The sequence below is a fragment of the Hoplias malabaricus genome, chromosome 10 (genome assembly GCF_029633855.1).
Source record: "Hoplias malabaricus isolate fHopMal1 chromosome 10, fHopMal1.hap1, whole genome shotgun sequence".
NCBI classification, from domain to species: domain Eukaryota; kingdom Metazoa; phylum Chordata; class Actinopteri; order Characiformes; family Erythrinidae; genus Hoplias; species Hoplias malabaricus.
The window spans coordinates 41,439,393-41,464,412 of record NC_089809.1 but is presented as its reverse complement, the minus strand read 5'-3'; the positions used below and the strand labels follow the sequence as shown (position 1 = coordinate 41,464,412).

The 25,020-nt window shown below is 42.7% G+C and overlaps 1 protein-coding gene across 3 annotated transcripts in view; it reads left to right on the top strand.

Moving 5' to 3' along the window:
• adcy2a (adenylate cyclase 2a) overlaps positions 1-25,020 on the top strand; it is a 181,201-nt gene that overhangs the window by 22,191 nt on the left and 133,990 nt on the right. For all 3 annotated transcript variants that reach the window (XM_066683044.1, XM_066683043.1, XM_066683042.1), the window contains one exon: positions 5,227-5,424. In XM_066683044.1, the coding sequence (XP_066539141.1) occupies positions 5,374-5,424 (51 nt within the window). In that variant the 5' untranslated portion in view covers positions 5,227-5,373. The remainder of the gene's footprint in view (positions 1-5,226; positions 5,425-25,020) is intronic.

The following is a 25,020-nucleotide window of genomic DNA, read 5'->3' as shown; positions in this document are numbered from 1 at the left end:
ACAGTTAATATATTTAATAAAAAAATGAAATAAAAGTGTTGTAGTGCATCATTAACTTGATGATTCACACCCACGTGTTTAGATAAATGTCATGCCAGGGTCTGATCCCTGCAGAGAGGGCTTTAACTGCACCAAAATTAGGTTATCACCAACAACCTGAGAGTTAAAGAGCCTCAATTCGATTTAGGGGGTGGGAATGGATAAATTTGTTGTTGTCTCAGTGTTTGAAAGCCTCTAATATTGCAGCACCAAAAAAAGCAAAATCCGTCTTTCCAGACGAGGTGATTTCCTGGAGCTGTGTGTCAGAAAGCTGAAAGGCTGGAGCAAGCCTGCTAGAATCCTGCTTGCTCCTTCAATGAAGCCAACCCCCCAAACACACACACACACACGTATATACACACACACAGCACCCTTGCAGTTTTTACAGACCTCTCAGATCTTGGGTGTCTCTTAAAGCTAGACTTCATCCATTATGCATAGGGCTTCACTTGTTTTTTTCTGTCTGTGTGTGCCTAGTTTGAGTCTCTCTCTCTCTCTCTCTCTCTTTGTCTGAGAGATGGCATGTGCGAAGCAGAAAGCAGAGATCCAGCCGAATTCGCACCATGTCATCTCCTATAACACTGAACATGTTTCTGTGCATCTCCAGGGTGAGAGATGCGGACATGAAGCGACAGCGTGGCAGAACGGCTTAGGATGCTGCCGTCTGCATTAGAAGCAGCACAGGGAGATTTTTTTTTTGCTCTGTGCTGTGCCAGTTGCCAGCATATGGCAAATGAACACAATGTAAATGGCTGGTAATCAAGCCGTCTTTTCCCATCATCGTTCTATAGCCCCAATGACAAACAAAGCAGGCTGCGTTGCTAATGTATGCTTTTTTGCATAAACTGAAGCAGCCAGGATTAGTGAGATTAGCCAGAACTGCAGTCAATATTTTTTTTTTTGAGTGTGGGGAATTTGAGCAAATATCCCAGCTGTGATGAAACATCATGTGCCGTGTGTGCTCTAATGGGGGCCAAATAGTTGAGTCATAATGTACATTTATGTTAAATGCCATTTTTCTGGGCTAATGTTGCATTAACTTTGATATGAATGGGTAACCTAGCAGTGTCAGGGCAGCGCTGCAAGTAGTGTCATTGTCACACAGCCCCTGGGTCATTGAATTTGAGGAGTTTGGTGTGTTCTCCCCTTGTCTCAGTGGGTTTCCTCCAGGTGCTCTGGTTTCTTCCCACAGTCCAGAAACAAGTGTTCGTATGTGTGGAAGAGTGTGTGCCTGGCCTAATAGTTTTCCGCGAAGGCTCAGATCCCACCACAACTCCCTGCATAGGGTTAATGTGATTTAAAATGATTGTTAGATACATGTTCAAGATTACTGAATGGTGTAAAACAGGCTTGGTCTTGTGCTGTAAGCTTAAAACTAATGTGTGGCCTGATTATCCCACAAATCTTGTCATCTTGACCTCAACAATTGCTGTTTACCAAAGGCCTTAGTTGCACAATTATAAAGTTATTGCCAGCAGAAATGCTTAGGGTCTGTGTGAAAGTTTCTAGAGCATTCAAATATGTCTGACTGGAGCTAATGGAGATAGCTCAGGTTCAGGTTGTGAAAGCACAAGGCAGTCATTACAGAGGTCATGGCCTAGTGACTTAATGACTTCACATGAATGCATTTACTCACAGTATAGGGCGATGCAATCACTACATACTGATCTGGAAAGTGGACAACGGGCAGGGGGCATGTGACAACATGCATTCTAATGTATTGCTGCAGGTTCACTTCCCTGTAACTGGACGTTCAAAATGGGTCTAAAAGTAGTCTGTCCGTCAAGGACATATTTTAAACGTCAATGGACGTCCAAAATCCATCTTAATAAGTTAGTTAAGTGGTGACCAATCGATAACGTCAGTGGACTTCCAAAACACGTCTAATAGTCGTCTTTTCAACGTCTGTGTTTGGACGTCTTTTCAACTTTCATTTTCAACCTTAAGAGAACGTTGATTAGACGGCAGTCATTACGTTATTTCAACGTTGAATCAACGGCTAAATGTTTACTGGGATACTGCACCCGTGTGCACCAATGTACCATTGATTTATGTAGAATACAGTTAATTAATTGTTGATTCTATTGTAAGTGGAAGTGAATTTTTATTCCTAAATCCCTGCAAAAAAAGGAAATAAAGATACAAGTTGTGATGGAGCATCTGATACTTTCAGTGCATTCTGATTGGCTCTGTTTTCTTCTATAGGTCCGCAAGACTTGTGATTGGTTGTTTTCGGTGTCAGTCATAATTTCTTTTTCTTTAGACACATTTAGTAGCCAGAGGTGCCAGACGGTCCCTAGAGAGTCTGGCAATGCCAGACTATCCTCTGGTTAGCAAGATTGAGCCCCAGGCTAGCACCATTACAACACATGATCTAACGACAACAACAACAACAACAACAAATAAGTCTGTGTAATTTCATCAGTCTGTGGTTAATCCTGATAAATCACAATTAATTGCAATTGGTTTATTCACTCGGTTTTGACTCTAACATATTGGTTTCCTTGTTTAAAATCAAGTTTCAGTTACAGACATAAGAGCAGAGAGAATGAACCTCATCAGAATGGATTCACAACTGACAGTCATTCAGGAGTGCAGCCCTGAGCTGTTAACTTTAGAAATTTACAGAATGGATTTTACAAGGAAGAGTACTTCATTTCTGCCATTACAGTGCACTGACAAACTGACTGACACAGAGCTACAGCTGTTTACTCTGACATACAGTTACACCACAGAGACATTAATGCCTCTTTCACACATAAACTGTCGGGTCCGGAGTAGCCTTCCACGCATGCAGCTCACAGTGGGAGATTTTCAGCATCAGGTGTACACTCGCAGCGGGGAACACATGCTTTATGTGTGGTGCATTGCCTGTACAGCGCGTGCAGGGGAAACTCCGGAACATTCCACTGGCTTTCTTACATGCGCTGACTCAGACTTTATGTGCATATTTACCAGGGTGTTACCAGGATAAAGTCAGAGTAATGTCGGCCAACAAATGATGTGGAGTTCTTCCGGGCAAACTCAGGAATATTTCTGGACTATTGTGCATGTGTGAAAAGGGCATTATAGATTTTTGCAGTGAGCTCGGTATAGTGTGAATGGACCTCCAGGAATTTAATCCTCCAAAGACTGTTGAATAAACCTGAGGAGAGCACAGTTTGGATGCTGTCAGCTGCCAGTTAGTCTAGTTTAACAGTCCACTGGGACAGGATAATCTCTGAGAAAAGACACACAACCCATCATTACGACTCATTTTGTCTTTAAACAACAGGAAAAGACTATGAACCTGTTTGTGTGAACAATGTTTCGTGTGGTATTGCGAAATACTACTACAACATGTCTCACAAAACCTTATTTTTATTTATTAGTCGTATAACCAGCACAGTTCTGTTTATCTTCACTCAGCAGACTCTGTCCTGCTTGACCCTGTTATGCCTTGCATCTGATTTATACTTTCACGTTGACTCAAAGCAGAGCCTAAGCTGTAGGCTACGGAAGAGCCCTATGCTGTTGTGAGCGTTTATACTTCAATCGCAAACATCTTCCTCTCCACTATGTAGTAAACAATTCAGTGGTGTAGTAGAATTACATTTATAAATTCTTAAAGTGCACTATTTAGGGAGGAGGTCATTGTATGAGGTCATTTATATGAGGTGCCAGGAAAGAAAAGAATACAAAGCCAGCACGTTTTACCTGCGTGATCCTGCTTCCCTTTGAGTTATTTATTTTCCGGAGATGTCTGTATTTTTTCTTTGTTTAAAATTTTTGTTCATCCTAGAAGCCCACACCACATCTGAGGAAGTTTCTTGCTATGATTTGTTGTTGTCTGTGTCTCTGTTTGCTGAGAAGAGGAGTTCATGTTCCTGTACTTCTTTGGTTCAACATAAACAATGTCCGTCCATCTTTAGAGGTGTGAGTCAGGCTACAGCATAGGGTTCACTTCTACACAGTGTCTATGACTTGATTCAGAAGTATACATTGGGCTTTATACAGAAAGGATTGCCTTCTCTGTTTTTTTTTTTTTGCTATGCTTCAGTTTGGTTGGCTCACGAACTATGAATGTATTTTAATGGCATTAAATAATTTAGTGCTGGTACAACTTTATCATATTATTCAGGTGTTAACTTTGAAATCTGTACTATATTCTAAAATTAATGTCTGTATAATCTCTGTGTGGCGGCACGGTGGCGCAGCATGTAGGTGTCGCTGTCACACAGCTCCAGCGGCTTGGAGGTTGTGGGTTCGATTCCCGGTCCGGGTGACTGTCTGTGAGGAGTGTTGTGTGTTCTCCCTGTGTCTGCGTGGGTTTCCTCCGGGTGACTGTCTGTGAGGAGTGTGGTGTGTTCTCCCTGTGTCTGTGTGGGTTTCCTCCGGGTGACTGTCTGTGAGGAGTGTTGTGTGTTCTCCCTGTGTCTGCGTGGGTTTCCTCCGGGTGACTGTCAGTGAGGAGTGTGGTGTGTTCTCCCTGTGTCTGCGTGGGTTTCCTCCGGGTGACTGTCTGTGAGGAGTGTGGTGTGTTCTCCCTGTGTCTGCGTGGGGTTCTTCTGGGTGACTGTCTGTGAGGAGTGTGGTGTGTTCTCCCTGTGTCTGCGTGGGGTTCTTCCGGGTGCCCCGGTTTCCTCCCACAGTCCAAAAACACACATTGGCAGGTGGATTGGTGACTCAAAAGTGTCCATAGGTGTGAGTGAATGTGTGTGTGTGTGTGTCTGTGTTGCCCTGTGAAGGACTGGCGCCCCCTCCAGGGTGTATTGTCGCCTTGCGCCCAATAACTCCAGGTAGGCTCTGGACCCACCGTGACTGGATAAGCGGTTACAGATAATGAATGAATGAATGAATAATCTCTGTGTGGTCATCTGATCACACTCTAGCAAGAATTCTCTAACTTGTGTCTTTTTTTTATTTTTCCCTCCACTGAACTGTTTTCATTTTACTCTTTGTATTTTATGCTTTGGTGAACATCAGATTTAAATGATGCTAAATTATACAGCAGCAAACAATTAGAGTTTTTGTCCAGCAGACTGTATTCATAGTCAGGGTAGCAGCAATTTGGGACTACCTGCTTTACTGTCCCAAACACCAGCGCTGATGGATGGTCGGGTCTTTAGGGTGGACATGAGCATGTGGCCGTTTCAGATTTGTAGAGCTGAAAAGATTAAGTGTGTTCTGTTCTTATCTCTTTGTCAGGATATCGAGGCTCACGTCGCCTTCGTAATCACCGTCCCGACAGCGCTGGCCATTTTCCTCAGCATCTTCGTCCTGGTCTGCATCGAGTCAGTCTTCAAGAAGCTGCTGCACGTCTTCTCCTTAGTGATCTGGGCCTGTCTGGTTGCCATGGGTTACCTGTTCATGTTTTTCGGAGGCATCATCTGTCCCTGGGATCAGGTAAGACGAGATGGTTTTTGGGCCCTGAAGTTGCTGTTTCATTCATGGCCCTTCTGCGAGAGGAGCCTTGCGAGAAACATATTCATGAGGAAGCAGGTGGAGAGAAAAATGGCCTAGGGTCACTGAGGTGAATAAGGAGGCTATTAAAATGGAGTGCTAGGTGGAAATTAAGTGGAAATATACAGTGTAGAATGAAATTAACAGATACAGAGGGTACCAAAGCACAGCTGTTATCTAAGAGGTCAGGCTAAGTTCACGTCATCCCAATCATTTCTGTCCTTCATCCAGATATAGGATTTTTTTTTTGCCTCTAAATTCAGAAGACAGGTAACTGCATTACAGAAAGTGCTAGAATTCTAAACATCTCGAGTTACAAATGAGTTTCTGTGGTAATTCAAACAGTGAATATACATTTACAGCCACGTACAAGCAACAGTCAAATTTTTCCCTCAAACATGCTGAGCTTCTGTACATAAACAAACCAGAGAGAACTGTGTTTCCCTACAATCGTACACATCCCCTTTAATATCCTTTCTAAAACAACAAATGTCAGATTTCCAGAATTAGAAAACTGTCGCAGAGCTGTAATGCATCTTTTATTTGTAATTGTCCATGACTTCATTCAAGCTCTCCTTGCTCAGGGCTCATTGCTTTCTCTCTTGTTTGCAAAGTGACATATTGATTCATAGTTGCATAAATGTGGAGGAGAGGTCAGTGGTTAGTGGTCTCCTGATACTGTATGATATGACTCTCCTGATAGTGCATGACATGGGGTTTAAAAGATGCAGGACAAATGGGTATTGAGTGTGTCGGAAGAATCATGTGCAGTCTGTACATTGATTGCTATAGACTTGTTGCTGGTAACAATGGACACAAGGGACGTTACTAAGTCTGTTCAATAATGAGATAAACCCTGGAGGTGTCATTTGTACTTGAACATAGTTTATTTTGGCAGCTGTCAGCCTCTTATTCAAGTCACGCTGTCAAACTGTGTTTGCCTGCTTTAAAAAAGGAAGCTTAAAAATGTTTAAAAAAGAGTTGTACAGCAGTGAAGTCTCGTTTGTGAGAACACAGTTCCATTTCACCCCCTTTTCTTTGTACACACACTGTATTTTTACTGCGCTTATCTGATTTTAAGCTTCTACAGTATATCTACTGTATATAAATTACACCCCTGAAATACCGAAAGCCAGCACTATTCCTCAGAGGATTCATGTTCAGTGTTAATCAAAATGTCATCAACCGTGGGAGGAGACTGGAGAATTCAAACAGTAACCAGAAGAGTGACTCGTCCATTACAGGCTCTTCTCCCTCGATGACGAAGGATGTATTCCACAGGGAATGTGGTGTTGCTAGGCTGGCGGTGGCAAGGAAAGCGCAGTCTGTTTAACGCTGCAAGCATAACCCACTCTTCAGCCTTTTGACATATTGTACCTTTGGAACGGGTGGCATATGGTGAAAGACAAACAAGGCTAATGTCAGACCTGGAGAGAGAGATGGCTTCCTGTGTCAGTCAATATCCTAGTTTGCTTCTGGATTAAGGGGCCTACGTAAATGTCTCGGAAGAGGTGCAGGCAGCAATCAGGTCAGCTGGTGGGACTCTGTTGGTTGGACAAAGTGTTTGCGGAAATATTAGGTTTATATTGGTTAATTGAGACGTGCTGATCCAAAATCTGATAAGAACAAAGCATCAACTCTCTCTTGTGAAGGAGGAATACGCCATCCCCACGCCTCCCCTGGATGTACTAATGTATGGATAATGTATCTTTGAGATGTAAATCAACACAGAAGCGCTGCAGTGACAAAAAGAACAATGTCCAGACATATTCAGAAGTACGCTAGCATACTTCCCTTCGTTAGTGTCTGTGTCTTCATTGTTCTGTCTTTTTTAAGAAAATGAGGAGGTGGGGGAACAGATCTTAATTCTAAAAGGTATTACGGTTCATTTTTTAAGCTGAGAGAGATGAGGGGGTTGCTTTGTTCTTGCCTCTTTACTGCTCCATTAGCTTTCCATTTTAATACCTGGCTTTCAGGTTGTTAATGTGAAACACTGACACCTCCTAAAAACAACTGTTTCAAACTGAGCAAAGAATTAAGAAGCTGTTTAGTGACTTTAGTGTTAATGCTCTACAGTTTGGACCTAATTATTATCAGCACTGAAGAGCAGAGAAGTAAGAGAGCTGAGTGAAAACCAGATAGAAAAGTGTGAGAACAAAATGGATGACTGCGGAGCAAAACCTGAGGAAACGAGAGCTGAGAAATACGAGAACCACCTAAAAACATAAAATGCAAAAGGAGAGAACAGAGCTTAATGGAGAAAAAAAATGACAAGCAAAAATGGAGAAAATGCATGAATAAATGAGAGAACCAAGCAGAAATGAGAAATATGAGAGCAGAGCAAAAATGGAGAAAATTAAGGAATAAATGAGAGAACCAAGCAGAAATATGAGAGCAGAGCAAAAATGGAGAAAATGAAGCAATAAATGAGAGAACCAAGCAGAAAGGAGAAATATGAGAGCAGAGCAAAAATGGAGAAAATGAAGGAATAAATGAGAGAACCAAGCAGAAATGAGAAATATGAGAGCAGAGCAAAAATGGAGAAAATGAAGGAATAAATGAGAGAACCAAGCAGAAATGAGAAATATGAGAGCAGAGCAAAAATGGAGAAAATGAAGGAATAAATGAGAGAACCAAGCAGAAATGAGAAATATGAGAGCAGAGCAAAAATGGAGAAAATGAAGGAATAGATGAGAGAACCAAGCAGAAATGAGAAATATGAGAGCAGACCAAAAATGGAGAAAATGAAGGAATAAATGAGAGAACCAAGCAGAAATGAGAAATATGAGAGCAGAGCAAAAATGGAGAAATTGATGGAATAAATGAGAGAACCAAGCAGAAATGAGAAATATGAGAGCAGAGCAAAGATGGAGAAAATGAAGGAATAAATGAGAGAACCAAGAAGAAACGAGAAATATGAGCGCAGAGCAAAGATGGAGAAAATGAAGGAATAAATGAGAGAACCAAGCAGAAATATGAGAGCAGAGCAAAAATGGACAAAATGCATGAATAAATGAGAGAACCAAGCAGAAATATGAGAGCAGAGCAAAAATGGAGAAAATGAAGGAATAAATGAGAAAACCAAGAAGAAATGAGAAATATGAGAGCAGAGCAAAAAATGAGAAAATAAAGGAATAAATGAGAGAACCAAGAAGAAACGAGAAATATGAGAGCAGAGCAAAAATGGTGATAAGGGGATCAGTGTATGTGTCTCCCCTATGTGTCTCCCCTAGACATATACTTAGTCTCTGACGTATCTTGATGCCAGTCAACACAGACACCCTGTAGTTTCTCACAGAAAAATGTTCAGACATATTCAGGAGTACGCTAACATACTTCCCTTCTTTAATGTCTGTGTCTTCAGTTGTGTTTGGTGTTTTTTTTTTTAAGATAATGAGGAGGCGAGGAAACAGATCTTAGTGCTACAAAGTATGGTTTTATCTTTAAGCTGAGAGAGATGAGGGGGTTGCTTTGTTCCTGCCTCTTTAGTGCTCCATTAGCTTTCCATTTTAATACCTGGCTTTCAGGTTGTTAATGTGAAACACTGACACCTCCAGCAAACAACTGTTTCAAACTGAGCAAAGAATTAAGAAGCTGTTTAGCGTCTTTACCGTTAATGCTCTACAGTTTGGACCCAATTGCCAGCATTATTAATATACAAACAGTATCCGACCTGTACCACTCAGTTCACTTTTCTTTTATGTGAAGGACACTTAGGGAAATAACTGTCTCAGGTAAATGCTGTGTGCATTTATCGAGGAAGGATTGTGTATTAACTCACAGCGATCTTTAACAAACACAGGCATTGACTGAAGACAGTGACCGATTGTGCAGACTGCTGTGCTCACTGACTGGTGAATAGAGGTGAGGTTAACCACAGCTTGACCTGCCTCTGAGGTACCTGCATGTCAAAGTCGGTTTTACTGCTCGAGTGGCCTGGCCTTATTTTTTAAGGGCTAGTGCTCTTTGTAGCCTCACTCCAGAATCCCCGCAGTTATTACTCCTGCTCCCTGTCACAGTCCACGGTAAATGTTTCCTGCAGCCGTTGCTGTGACTGTTCTGTGTTGTTGGGTCTCCGTAGCCTGGTGCATTTTTTAATAATTGCGGGTGAAATGCCAAGCAAAGTCAAGGTTATGTCAAGGTGACATGAAGGAAACAAACCTTTTGCTTGTTCTTCACCACCTTACAGCTACTGGGAAGGAAGAGTACACTCGGTCAGACACTGAACTGTAAATGTCTTCTCTCCCGTCCAATTAAAATGACTAAGACGCTGATCTGCTGTTACCTCGGTGTTAACGCTGCTCAGCACATCTCCTGTGTGTAAGGAACAGATGGAGAAGCCAGAGGAGAAGCCGAAGTGTTAAAACATCTCTCTGTTCTGGGATGCAGCAAAGGAAAAAACTTCCAAATCAAGCAGTGATTAAAAAGGTTGCTTTTGAAGTCTGGATCTGCTTGCGTTCATATTCCAGAGTTCACTGCACAGGCTGGCTCCAGTCTCCTGCAGCTTATAACCAAGCCTTAGTTTCCCCAGAATAGAAATGTAGCACTCCAGTCACAAATACTCACGTGTTCCATGATTTAATTTGAAGTTTCCGTGTCTCTTTGGGAGGTGCTGTGTATGTACTAGGCAGTGTGACACAGTGAGTAATATTTGTTATTCATAAGTCATGTAAGCAGTGTTTTAAACCCTGGGGAAATGGCTACGACACACAGAGATGCGGATAGTGACAGTTGCAGTAGTGTGAGAGATATTCTGCCTTTATTTCAGCATGCGTAGAGCTATGCAGTGCATTTTTGAGTCTGTGGAGTGTGGCATTTACAAGAAAGCTCAACTGATAATAGAAGGGATGTGGTACATGACCACCTTCCCATTGGAAAAACTTGCCCTTTATCTAATATGGTGGCTTTCAAGATGGCGGCCATGTTCTGGACACAGCCTAAAATATAGGCCCCTCAGCCATCACTTGCTGGGGTATTCAGATAAAAGGATGTCCTGTGACTTTTGGCTCAAACTGTACTGAGATCTGGATATGATCTGATTTTGTTAATCTTTGCATTCGTTTTAACAGCTTTTCTTTATCCAATTAGCTACTATCTGCTAAGAAGTTTGTAGTTCAGAGCCACAGTCACACAGCTCCAGGGACCAGGAGGTTGTGGGTTTGAGTACCGCTCCGGGTGACTGTCTGTGAGGAGTGTGATGTGTTCTCCCTGTGTCCGCGTGGGTTTCCTCCGGGTGACTGTCTGTGAGGAGTGTGGTGTGTTCTCCCTGTGTCTGCGTGGGTTTCCTCAGGGTGACTGTCTGTGAGGAGTGTGGTGTGTTCTCCCTGTGTCTGCGTGGGTTTCCTCCGGGTGACTGTCTGTGAGGAGTGTGGTGTGTTCTCCCTGTGTCTGCGTGGGTTTCCTCCGGGTGACTGTCTGTGAGGAGTGTGGTGTGTTCTCCCTGTGTCTGCGTGGGTTTCCTCAGGGTGACTGTCTGTGAGGAGTGTGGTGTGTTCTCCCTGTGTCTGCGTGGGTTTCCTCCGGGTGACTGTCTGTGAGGAGTGTGGTGTGTTCTCCCTGTGTCTGTGTGGGTTTCCTCTGGGTGACTGTCTGTGAGGAGTGTGGTGTGTTCTCCCTGTGTCTGCGTGGGTTTCCTCCGGGTGACTGTCTGTGAGGAGTTTGGTGTGTTCTCCCTGTGTCCGTGTGGGTTTCGTCCAGGGGCTTCCTTTAGAAAAGACTAAATATAGTGTTTACTTACACTCTCAGATAAAAAGGTACAGTAGATGTACATTGCTTTCACTAAAGCTACAAACAGTGTAGTGTATCTTTAAAGGTACAGCAGTGGTGTTAAAGTCCAGTCGTGTTCCCTAAAGGATCATTACATTCTCGTCTCCAGAAGGAGAGGGGGACCTCTGTAATCTTTCATTACACCACTGTGTGAAATAAAAGAACATAGTGTAAGTCCTGGAGATGAGTTGGGCATATGAGATCAGCACAATTTAAACAATCTACAATTAGAATAAGGTACAATTATGTTCCCTAACTAAAGGTACAGAAGTGTACTCTTGAGGGAACCACCACAGAGACAGAGACTTTCTGACAGAGTAGTTACAAAGAATTTAAAGGGACATAATATGAAAGAAATCTCTTTTTCCCTGCACACATTTATCTGTTGGAGCCTCCCAACCCACAATAATCTCTGAAATAAATTTTTTTGGGGGATAAAATGAGCCTTTATAGTACTATTACCCTCATTTTACAGTAAGTGGAATCAACAGGATTGTCCCACACCTTTTTCTGAGTATCTCCAGTCACAGTGTTAGACCTGCATTTATGTAAGAGGGCAAAGGTGACAATAAAAAGAGAGGGCAATCAAAAATGGCTAAAACGAGAGCAGAGAAATATGAGAACTAAACAGAAACATAAAACCACAGCAGAAAAATGAGAACCAAAAAGAAGTGACAAAAATGAGAGTGGAGAAATGAGAGAACACATGGAAACGAGAGTGAAAACAGGGTGAATGGGGAGTGGATATAAAGAACAGATTAAATAAGTTGAAAACAAAAATGGAGAAACAAGAAGCTCTGAAATTGTTTTTTACAGAAACAAACACGGCCGACGAAACGAGTTAAAAGTGAAAAAGAGAAATACGGTGAAAACCAAAGCAGAAAAATAAAATATTTTACGAAAAATGGCAAAAATGAAAGCAGAAAAATACAAGAACTTAGTGAAAAATGGTGAAAAAGACATTTAGAAATTAAAAAACCAAGCAAAAACAGTGAAACAAAGAAACGTCAAGCGCTGAAATAGTACTTTAAGTGACATTTTACCTAATAGATGAAAATTTCCATCTTTTAAAGCATCACTAACAAACAGTAGAGGTTCCACTGCATCCAATAGTTCTAGGTCTTTAATTGATTTAAACAAGGTTTACCAATGATCAGAGCATGACACCCAAGATCCGTACAACCACCCAGGGCATAAGTGTCATGTTTCTGTGGTTTGTTGGTTTGGAATCCCTTTATTTCATTGGCTCACTGGCCTCAGAGGTGACCACACGCCACTTGGCTTCACGAACAGAGCACGCATTCATCACAGAGTGGAAATATATTCCTATCGACCTGCAGTCACTCACCCTGCTGAAAATAGCTTTAAAAAGACCCCAGTCAGCTATTGATCTTACACACACACACACACACGCACACACACACACAAAGAGCCAGGGCTGTAGCAGTATTCATTTAACAGACAGAAATGCTGCTTTATATGCAGGGAGTTTCTCATGCCTGCTGAGCCATGGTAGCTGCGGGGGGAGAAACCCAACCCTAGATTCGTACACCAATCTGATCCTCTGCTCCACTCAGCAATTTCACAGGGACTGTGTCTTATTTAACAGCATCTGAAGACTCTGTGTGAGGTTCTTTCTGATTTTCACCTCTGATGTTCTAGTTACGCTCACGTAGGACTGGATCAAAGCTCATCAAAAAGAGGTGGTGTGAGATTATTAGTTTTACAACTACCCAGTGTTTCCTCAATCTCAGAATGAAAAATCTCTCCTGAAAAACATGAGAGCGGATTTTTTTGTCCTTGTTTATGAGACATTTTTTTGATTACTGCATAAATTCATTCATTCATTATCTGTAACCCTTATCCAGTTCAGGGTCGCAGTGGGTCCAGAGCCTACCTGGAATCATTGGGCACAAGGCGGGAATACACCCTGGAGGGGGTGCCAGTCCTTCACAGCGCAACACACACACACACACATTCACTCACACACACACACCTACGGACACTTTTGAGTTGCCAATCCACCTACCAACGTGTGTTTTTGGACAGTGGGAGGAAACCGGAGCACCTGGAGGAAACCCACGCAGACACAGAGAGAACACACATCACAGTCCTCACAGACAGTCACCTGGAGGAAACCCACACAGACACAGGGAGAACACACCACACTCCTCACAGACAGTCACCCGGAGAAAACCCATGCAGACACAGAGAGAACACACCACACTCCTCAAAGACAGTCACCCGGAGGAAACCCACACAGACACAGTGAGAACACATCACACTCCTCACAGACAGTTACCCGGAGAAAACCCATGCAGACACAGAGAGAACACACCACACTCCTCAAAGACAGTCACCCAGAGAAAACCCATGCAGTCACAGGGAGAACACACCACACTCCTCACAGACAGTCACCCAGAGAAAACCCATGCAGACACAGGGAGAACACACCACAATCCTCAAAGACAGTCACCCAGAGGAAACCCACACAGACACAGGGAGAACACACCAAACTCGTCACAGACCGTCACCTGGAGGAGACCCACGCAGACACAGGGAGAACACACCACACTCCTCACAGACAGTCACCCGGAGGAAACCCATGCAGACACAGGGAGAACACACCACACTCCTCACAGACAGTCACCTAGAGGAAACCCACGCAGACACAGGGAGAACACACCACACTCCGCACAGACAACCGTGCCGCCTACTCCATAAATAATAATAATAAAAAAACACAACTTGTTTTAATAATATAATGATCATTACTGTCTTTTTTTGTGATCACCTTTTATTCGTTTAATAACTGGGATGGCGGAAGGGGAAGGGAAGTGAGTGAAGGACAACACGGGGGACCGGAGGCATACACAGAAGTGGACATATAATGACACGAACACAACACTCCAACAACAACAATGAACGACAAACACCAAGGCTACAAAGGGAGCTTATAAAGGAGAACACATTAGGAACACCTGTGAACCCGATCACGTGACACGCTCAGGTGCAGGGCGTGGCTATAGGACAAGGGTAAACCATAAACCTCTGACAACAGAGACAAACATTGAAAAGACACACACTAAATGAGATACAATTCATAAAAACCATTTCACCGAAAACAATAGAATGGAATCATATGAATTCTGCCAATTACTAATTGATGAGGATTGTGCTTTGCTACGTTTAGCTGTTATGCTTTCAAACTACGTTTTGAAAACTAGAGATCCAAAAATTCAAAACTAACTGAAAATTGAGGGGTAATCCAGAGTTATATAAGGGTTTCTTAATAGCTGTAAAATCTGCCAATAACATCCTTCGCTTAATCAAAGTAAATTGAGCCGTTGAGTCATCATTTAGGAGACATGAGTGTAGCAGAAGCGATGATTACTGTTCTTGATGGGTGGCACGTACCTGGGCTAACATCCACTAAAGAGATAGGGATGGGTGAATGCTAGCACAAAGTTGCTCTGAGACATGAGAAGTGCCACTGCATCTTTTTGAAACACCACGAACCCAGTGTCACTGCTAAGTTTGACATACTTGGTTCAACGTACTGAACTGTTGTAGAAAACTGATGCTGGCCTTTACTTCTTATCGAGTCTGAATACATTTCCTATGACTTTGAACAGACCAGTAGTTTTTACAGTCACTGAATATGAATGAATCCGTAATGTTAGAAAGTTTATTTGGACGGCACTGAATGATTATCCCATATATTGTAGCTTTGATTTAAAACTTTAACACGAAATATCCTACAGACTTTCCTCAAGTGAACACAGTTCTAGGTCTTAATGAAACATCTGTGAACTGCTTAGATCAAAATACCACAAGGATCAAATATCACAGCATTGCCCCCCCCCATCTCAACAGCCTGGTTCTGAACGGCTGGTTTCAGCGCCTGTTCTTTTAAATGATAATGAGCCGCTCACAGCCACCGAGTGTACAGCAGTGTGGAGAGAGGAACAGAAACTCTGGTTTTTAGTTGTTTTCACTCGGTTCTCTTTCCTCCTTTTACCTGTTTTCTCAGTTTTTCCTCTGTGCTCTTCTCTGTGCTCGTTTGGTCATCTTTGCTCTCTCACATAAACACAGGTTCAGCACTGTGACTGGAGAGACTCAGATGAAAGACCCAGTGAAAAATGACTGGGTGGCTTTTTTTCACAGTGTGGTTTGGTGAGTTCCCAATCTCCACACATTTAATGTGCACACAAACAAGTGTTATATAATATGTCCCCTTTAAGACCTTACATTGCTGTTGGCAAAAAATTATGGATTTGTTTTTGAACTGAACACCTAGGACTCATTGGGCGGCATGGTGGCGCAGCAGGTAGGTGTTGCAGTCAAACAGCTCCAGGGTCCTTGATGTTGTGTGTTCGAGTCCTACTCCAGGTGACTGTCTGTGAGGAGTGTGGTGTGTTCTCCCTGTGTCCGCGTGGGTTTCCTCCGGGTGACTGTCTGTGAGGAGTGTGGTGTGTTCTCCCTGTGTCTGCGTGGGTTTCCTCCGGGTGACTGTCTGTGAGGAGTGTGGTGTGTTCTCCCTGTGTCTGCGTGGGTTTCCTCCGGGTGACTGTCTGTGAGGAGTTTGGTGTGTTCTCCCTGTGTCTGCGTGGGTTTCCTCCGGGTGACTGTCTGTGAGGAGTGTGGTGTGTTCTCCCTGTGTCTGTGTGGGTTTCCTCCGAGTGACTGTCTATGAGGAGTTTGGTGTGTTCTCCCTGTGTCTGCGTGGGTTTCCTCCGGGTGACTGTCTGTGAGGAGTGTGGTGTGTTCTCCCTGTGTCTGCGTGGGTTTCCTCCGGGTGACTGTCTGTGAGGAGTGTGGTGTGTTCTCCCTGTGTCTGCGTGGGTTTCCTCCGGGTGACTGTCTGTGAGGAGTGTGGTGTGTTCTCCCTGTGTCTGCGTGGGTTTCCTCCGGGTGACTGTGTGTGAGGAGTGTGGTGTGGTGTGTGACACCCTGAAGTGGATAAGCGCTTACAGACTATGAATGAATGAATTTATGAATGAATTATCATTCTGTGTGGTCAACCACTTGCTTTCGGAGACTAGCTCATGTTTAGCGTAATTAATTTTCCAAAGTGCTGAGAAAAAACAGTGTTTGGAAGTGCCTGGTTTTATTAAGTTGGTTGAAATATTCGTTATTTGAATGGTATAGTGTAATATTTGATTGCCATTAATATTATAGTTTTATGTTTTGTACAGGAGATGCATTATTTGATGTGTTTTTATATGTATTCTTTGTCAAACTTATAAAAACTGAAACACCATCCAAACTTTACCATTTCTGTTCTCACAGAGTACATGCATTCATTTAATTTCCATGCAGTACAATAAAGGAGAGGAGAATAGTAAATGTGTTAAATATAATTATTCATCCTTTTCCAGGCTTCCTCCCGTTTTCTTCAAAGTACCTATTCATCCACTAAATCCTTTCTCCGCTTGTCCATTTTGCTTTGGCTTGACATCGAAATGGTTTATTAGGCATGAAATAAGAATAAACCATTTGAAAATATGATTAGGCAGCAGCTAAATGAAGTACTCAGGAAGAGAACAAAATGGCTTTGCCATATCCTGTATAATTTGTGTTTTCTCAGTCCTTAATCCTCATTCTCGGTTTCTTTTCTCAGCACAGGAACATCAAGGGCGCTCATTCAGCACGCACGAGCTGCTAAACTAATATTGCGACAGGCTTGGGTGTCATTAATTACCTATCTGTTAGTGGATCTTGGGTCAATAATCTTGGTGAATAAGCCTCTCAGAAGATGCTAAAAGTTTCCTTTTTTTGACCTGGGATCACAGCCTCGGAGTCATCATGGTTAAATCCGGTTTGTCTAGGAGAGACAAAGAGAGACTGTTTTGCTGTTTAGGCCTGGAGCAGAGCTTTTTTCTGCCAGGTTCTCAGTGTGTGGGTCTGTGCGCTGTGTTTACACGTCAGTGTGGTAGCTAGGATACCCTTGGAGTAAAGGTCAAGACGCGGCCTACATGTGCCAAAGGCAGGGCAGTGTACATCAAACAACCAAACCACTTCCTGTGTTCTCTCGCTGCCTTCAGGGCCTCAGAGAATGGCCATTCTTTAGTATCCATCCCAGTTGTTTACTGATCAGATATGTATGTTGTTTGGATACACCTGCAAAAGCACCTGTGAAATACGTTAACACATAATACTTAAATAGAGCATTTTTTTTTACCATTTCAATATCTGTTTACCAGCTAAGAGTAACACCTTGAAAACTAATTGTCATAAATTTTGTACACACTTTTCCCCTTACATGCCTTTCACATTAATTCTCTCCATCTTGTAAAAGCAGTTCTAGTATTCACTATTGTTTTATTATGTAGTTGCACAGTGTGATTTTTACTCACATGTAAGCATCAGTTAGCACTGGGTGCTCGAGAGAATCTGCTCTGTTTTCTAAGCTGAACGCAGAAATGGAGGCAGAGTAATGGGCATTGGCATCTGTTTAAGTGAGTGACTTGAGATCAGTGTTGTTACGCCCCTACTATTGGGCTTCAGGGTCTAGGGTGGAAAAGAGAAGCCAGCCAAAACCTAGAGACCAAGTTGCTCAGGGACTACAAACATCACTTTAATACAAAAGATCATACCACAATAACACACGACAGGTCAAACCTTAGCAGGGAGGAACATGGACAGTACCAAAGAAATGAAAATAACAAAACATGACTAACATCTAGGCTATGTCAATATACTCTATAACTATATGCTATAAAGAAAATACAAGGGGTGGTACCTGCCCTCTACTCTGGTGTATCTATATAATACAGTAACTATGTGTGCACCAGTGGCGGATGCTGGTCTTTCAAGGAGGGGAAGCTCAATTTCGGCCTACGTCATAAAATGTGTCGGTTTATTTATACGTAAATTCTACCCTCCATTCCTTTTCAAGAAAATGGTCTGTGACCCTGTCGTACCAACAAGGCGTCTTTTCCAGGGACTTAACTAGTGTCCTCTCAATGGCCAGCAGAGCTAGGCTGCTTAAACGGCCTTGGCCCATGTGAAGTGTGTCCTCCTGTGAGTGCTTTGTGACGGTGGAGGGGCTCAGCAGCACCCGCTGGACAGAAACTGAGATCAGAAATCAGAAAGAGTGATAGAAGTCAATCTCCAAACACAAGCAGCTACAAAAAACCCACCAGAAATAGAAGCTCGATTTGTCGCTAGTCGTTTTTAACAAAGAAAATGCCGCTAAGAGGATTAAGAAAGTCTCCGGTTCAACTCTGAACAGAATGAAAATGTAACTGATTCGCTCACTTCACTGTCAGTCAAAAAGGGATTCAGCCTCAGACAGATCATCCAATCATCATGCAGAAGCTGAGCGTCCGGGCCAGCCGAGGCCAGCCCACTGCCCCAGAGACGCTGAGCGTCTGATGAGCGGGACAAAGCCCAGCATTTATCCAATGACTCATCTTGTTTCGCTGCACTTCGCTGCTTTGCTATTGAACTCTGTGGACGCTGAGCGTTTAAAGTACTGTTTAAAGCACTGTGAAGCTGCGGGAATGATTGAGAGGAAAGCCGTGTCTTTACCAGTGATAAGAAGCTGATTCTGAACAAAATTTGAGCGCGTTGTAGTGCATATTTATTCAATGACATGTACACACAACAGTATATATTTGATCACTTATTTTTTTGACATTTTAGGGGAAGCTGAGCTTTCCTTGCAGTCTTAGAGCAATCGCCTCTGGTGGGAACCATGTACGTGCGCGCACATCTAGCTTGTTCTCACCCTCCTAGGGAGACAGAAACCAACGGACAACCTGACAGGACTAGGACACGGGTTGAAACACAACAATATCAATAGCCCAAGGCAAAACAAAATAACATAAGGTAGCCGTCATTAAACTAGTTTTACGACAGTCCAACACACAAGACCATACCACCAGACAGAGTCAAACAATGGCAAACCAATAAAGTGAGCCCAAAGATGGCTGCCTTTCTGACTTCCTGGTGCAGCTTAAAACTTTTAAGCCCCACCCTTTTACAAGCAGTAAGCTGTTGTGGCTGGTTGGGATTGGCTGGAGCTGGAAGTGTTGCCAGGTCCATGAAGAGTTACAGTCCAATCTACCTATGTGAAGAAGGGAAAGAGAGAAAAAGAAAGAAGCAGGAAAGAAAACAAGATAACAAACGCATGTACAAAATTGTTACATGTAACAAGTGTAAACAAAGATGCGCCCCATTTTTAAAACATCTTTTCTCAAGCACAGAATTGCTGAAGCCATTGCTAAACTAACCATTTTTTAAACATTCTTCATATGCTATATTTTGTTTGCACCTTGTATGGAATTAAACAGTCAACCCAGGTGTCTGTTACTGCAGATAACACCATTCAAATTCTACTGAAAACCCTAGTGCTGTCATGTTACTTATTTAATTAGGAAGCAGTGAGCGTGGGGGCCATGCCAGTAAACTGCCTCACATTGCTGCAGGTTGGGTGCTGAGCCTATGTTTCAGTGGCTGAGCTGGCAGTGTTGTCTTCTCACTCACACAGAGATCATTTGGTCCCCAAGCCTGTCTCTCCAGACACATAGTGTGTTCACAGCATATGTTCTGCTCCAAGCAGGAAAGTACTTCGAGCTCTCGCCTCACTGTGAGCAGCTGCTGGAGCTAGTAAGCTTACTACTGTATGATCCTTAGGGAGATCATTGCTACAAACCAGTTATGTTGACACGAGTAAGCCTTCAGTATTTAATGTGCTGCATTGTCTCCAGGCACTGTGCAAATGGATTTGAGGTTTCTTAGAGTGCACATCCTCAATGAATAATAAAAAAATATTTTATTTAGTGAATAGATCTGATGCCAGATGGCAGATTTACCTTAAGTTTAACAAAGAAATAGAACCTGCACATGTATATTCTCATGCTTCTGTGATGATAGTTATGTTATTGTATGCATTTCTGTATTATAATTTATATTTCTCTGGCCACTTAGAATTTAGCATAGCACTTTTTAGTTAACAATTTTTCTATTGTCATGTGTAGATGAGGGCAGCACGCTGGTGCAGCAGATAGTATCGCAGTCACATAGCTCCAGGGACCTGTCCCGCTCCGGGTGACTGTCTGTGAGGAGTGTGGTGTGTTCTCTCTGTGTCTGCGTGGGTTTCCTCCGGGTGACTGTCTGTGAGGAGTGTGGTGTGTTCTCCCTGTGTCTGGGTGGGTTTCCTCCTACGGTCCAAAAACACACGTTGGTAGGTGGATTGGCGACTCAAAGTCTCCTTAGGTGGGAGTGTGTGAGTGAATGTGTGTCAACATGCAAAGGACTGGCGCCCCCTCCATGGTGTGTTCCTGCCTTGCACCCAGTGATTCTGGTTAGGCTCTGGACCTACCGCGACTCTGAACTGGATAAGGGTTACAGACAATGGATGAATAAATGAATGTGGAGATGAAATTAAGGTGGAGGTTATGGTTTAAGTAGCAGCAAAATACTACAATAGCAGGTTAAAAGCAAGACAACATACAGTAAACCAATAAAATCAAAAGGTATATAAAAAACATTAAGTGAGCAATTAAGTGTGGATGGAGTAGAACATGAAATCAGAGAAAAACAACATGGCTGGTTTAACCAGGGTGTAGCAGTGTCCTGAAACAAAAGATTAGTAAAAGTAGCAGCAGCTTTTACAGTAAACAGTGGTTGTCTAAGGGAGGCAGCATTTATAAAATGGGAATGGTTGGTGATATTAACTTCCTGTTTGTGACAAATTAGTATATGGGAGGGGGGAAACTTTTCAAGAAGGATGGTGATGATGGCTGCCATTTTGAAGTCGGACAATTTGGATCCAACTTTTGTTTTTTCAATGGGAAGAGGGTCATGTGACACATCAAACATTGGGAATTTCACAAGAAAAACAATGGTGTGCTTGGTTTTAACATAACTTTATTTACAATTTTCAAGTTTCTCTTTGTTTACAGCCATTGACAGAGGTTAACACGTGAGGAGCGGATAGAAATTGTTTTGATGTCTGTTGAACGCAGGAACCAGGTCATTGCAGCAGATTTCAATGCAAGACACCATACGAGACCACCCATCTCCCATGCTACAGTTAGCAAACTGCTTGCCAAGTTTCGTGAAACTGGTGCAGTATTGGATTTCCCAAAATGTGGATGCTACTATTGTCACTAATGAAGAAACATCAGTGGCTGTCCTAGCTTCATTTAGCAAGAGCCCACAGTGTAAGTCCAAGACTGTTGGAACAAAAAAAATGACGGTATGGTGTGGTATATGGGGTACAAAGATAGTGGGGTCATTCTTCATCAATGGAAACCTCAAGGCCACTGGATATGTGAAATTGCTACATGATGATGTGTTTCCCTCTTAATGAACTGAAGCTGGCACGTTCCCTGAGTTTTTCCAGCAAGATGGTGCACCACCACACTATGGGTGTCAGGTCTGAGCATTCCTAGATGAACAGTTTCCTGGAAAGTGGATTGGTCCTTAGACTTTTATCTATGGGGTCATCTGAAGGTAATTGTCTATGCTGTGAAGATACGAGATGTGCAGCACCTGAAACTACGGATACTGGAAGCCTGTGCTAGCATTTCTCCTGTGGTGTTGCTATCAGTGTGTGAAGAGTGGGAGAAGAGGGTTGCATTGAAGATCCAACACAATGGGCAGCACTTTGAACACATTTTATAAGTGGTCAGAAACTTGTAAATAACTCATGAAAGAATAAAGTGAATAAAAGTTAAAACCAAGCACATCATTGTTTTTCACATGACCCTCTTCCCATTGAAAAAACAAGTTGGATCCAAAATGGCCGACTTCAAAATGGCCACCATGGTCACCACCTATCTTGAAAAGTTTTGCACAGGACGGCCATGTTTACTCACCAGCCATCTTGTTTTATTGTAAACCTGACTCAGACCTTCTGCAGGTCCAAAACATTACATTCATTCTCATATTATATACACAGTATATACACAGATGCATATTAGCCATTCATTAGTTTGCTAGTTACTTTAAAATGCTTTAGAGTGTTAAAGATTGCTGTTGACGTGATGTCTTTTGGATGACAATGTATTGCAGGAATCCCTGAATGAAGGGGTTTAACAAACAGAAGTTGTTTTGGAGGATGGAGCTTCAGTACATTGAGTTTAATGTAGTAAAAATGGAAGAATGAAATAAATGGCAGTATGGTACACCAAATTAACTAGTTGACAAATGAAAGCATTGTACCGGGTTGTTGGGGGATGTGTGCATTATATGTTAAAATATGTTCCTTTCCCTGTTGCTGATAAATAATGAGTTATAAACAATATGACTACAAATTTAATTAAAAACAGGCTGGTCCCAGACTTTTATACAGCAGAATGAGTTGAATTCATACTGATTGATGTGCTGGGGAACACTGCTAACACTATTAACAATCTGAGGACTTGCTTCATTGAGCTCCATTGTTGATCACTCTAATCACCCTTCTTCATCTAATGTAACGTCCTGTCTGTTTTTGTTCCTATATTGCTTTTGTTTCATTGTAGGTTCTTGGTTGTTTTCTCCACCCTCTGTTCCTCATTTTGCTCCTTGTGTTCTCTGCCTTGTTTCCACTCTCCCACATTGTCTCTATGGTGTTTTAATGTTTCCCAGCGGTGTCTCATTAGTTTCCTGTGTATTTAGTTCCAGTGTTTCTCCTGTGTCTGTGATATTCATTTTTACTTTGTTCATAACGTGTTTGTTCTTCGTTCAGAGCTCTGTGTTTCTGTGGTCATACTCCGTGTTGGTATCCCCCAGTGTAAGTTTAGGCTTTGACGTCTGTTTTCTGTCCTGTGTTAAGCTCGCTCTCATTCGTGTTCCTGCCTCGTTTTTACTTTCGCTTCATGTTTTTAATAAAACCTTCACCTCTGAAATGGCATCCTGTCTGTTCGCATCACAGAATGACCGAATCATATGTATGCAATGGTTCCATCATCTCCAGCAAGTTCAGGCTTAAGTGGCCTAGAACCATTCAAACAGGATGTAGAGGATGCTGCTGTCGTTAAGCCTGGTTTGCCTCCTCGCCCCAGTCACGGATCCGTGGATGTACAAATTCATCTTGAAGGAAACTCTTATTTGAAAGTCATGCCACTGATGCTTTCACAAATGGATATGTGCTAAAATCACACTACAGCAGTCTCCCCAATCTCGGATCTGATGAGACACGGACATGGCGGGTGCTCAAATGCACCGTAGCTTCCGAGAACAGGGAGACGGAGCCAAAGACGGCTGACCTCTTTCTGACATTTTAATCTCCAGCCAGGCAGACTGGCCCTAGCGATCCTCTCTCTGTGCTAATATGGCTGTAGCACACATTTTATTTTCCGTTTTAGTCTTTTGGATACTTTTCCCAGGGTCACAAAGCCTCCACTGTGTTCTTTGAGTGCTTATCTTTGCAGGCCAGCCCAGCACCCCTGCTGAGACTGGTGGCTCTACGAGGCACACACAGTCCCTACTGCGCATCATCTGCCGATGCCAAGCGGATCAGCGCCAAAAGCAGGAAGAGGTGAATACCATGAAACTCGCCATAACCATCTGCCCTTAGTGAGTCAGTGTGGGAGCAAGCACAGGCTTGTGCAGAGGATTTATTTAGGCTTTAATTGAAATGTTTACCACAGTCTGCTTTAATGAGACGACACCTTAACAGATTCCCAGAATCCCTAAGTAGAAGGGAAGTGATTAATGAGTGTGCATTGTTTATCATATACAGAGGATCCTAATCAGTTTTTCATCTATAATTAAAGATCCCAGCCCAACTCAGTGCCACCCACCGTGGAGGACTTAGACATTAGCCTGTATCTCCTTTTCTGCTGTTTCAGAAGGGAGCTGGATTGCGATGGTGGAGTAGTATCTTACTGCATCTGTTAGCGGCTTTCCCTGAAAGCATTTTCTTGGTCCTAAACACTCAGGTGATGTTTTCATCTTTGTAATTTTATAAACATGTTAAACCAGCAGGAGTTTGTGTGGTTTTAGTATCGCAGATATTAGCAATTAATAGTTAATAACGTTGCGGTCCAAAGAAAAACATATATCTTCATTTTTGTCGTTTTTACGTTGATCTCCATTGAAATTTAGGAACTTTTTCTTATTATTTATAAGTTTGATCTGTAGGGGCTCAGCAGATAGTGTCGCTGCCACACAACTCCAGGGTCCTTGGTTTTGTGAGTACAGTCGCCACCTCGGGTCGCTGTCGGTGCGGTGTGTTCTCAGTGTGTCTGCGTAGGTTTCTTTTGAGTGCTCCAGACTCCACCCACAATCAAAAACCCTTGTGTCTATTGCAGTGAGTGTGTGTTGTGCCCTGTGATGGACAGGTGTCATGCCCAGGTTGGGTTCCTGCCTTGTGCTCAATGATTCTGGTTAGGCTCCAGACCCACAGCCTCCATGAACAAGATAAAGACTTGACGGTATTTGATGTAATTTTAGGAACTGTTAATAATACTACATTTCTATAGACCAGTGGTTCCCAGACATTTTCTGCATTGCACTGCTTTTACAGATTAGTATTTTCGAGCATAATCATAATACACTGGGCCCACATACATTTAGTGACAACACAAACAACCATTACCATTGGAGAAAACCTCTAGGAGAAACAATATTTTTCTGAAGGTCTTGTGGATGTTTTAATGTTTGGTTTGTTGTAGCATGTTGTTTTGTTCATTTTTAGCCTGTGACTGAGTGTTTGAAAGGATACATAAGCAACTTGGCCATGTTTTTCCAAGCATAGTATTCATCTGTTATGATACAAAAATGTCCTCAGATGATCCAAAAGTGCCAGCATTCGGTGGCCTGCTATTATTA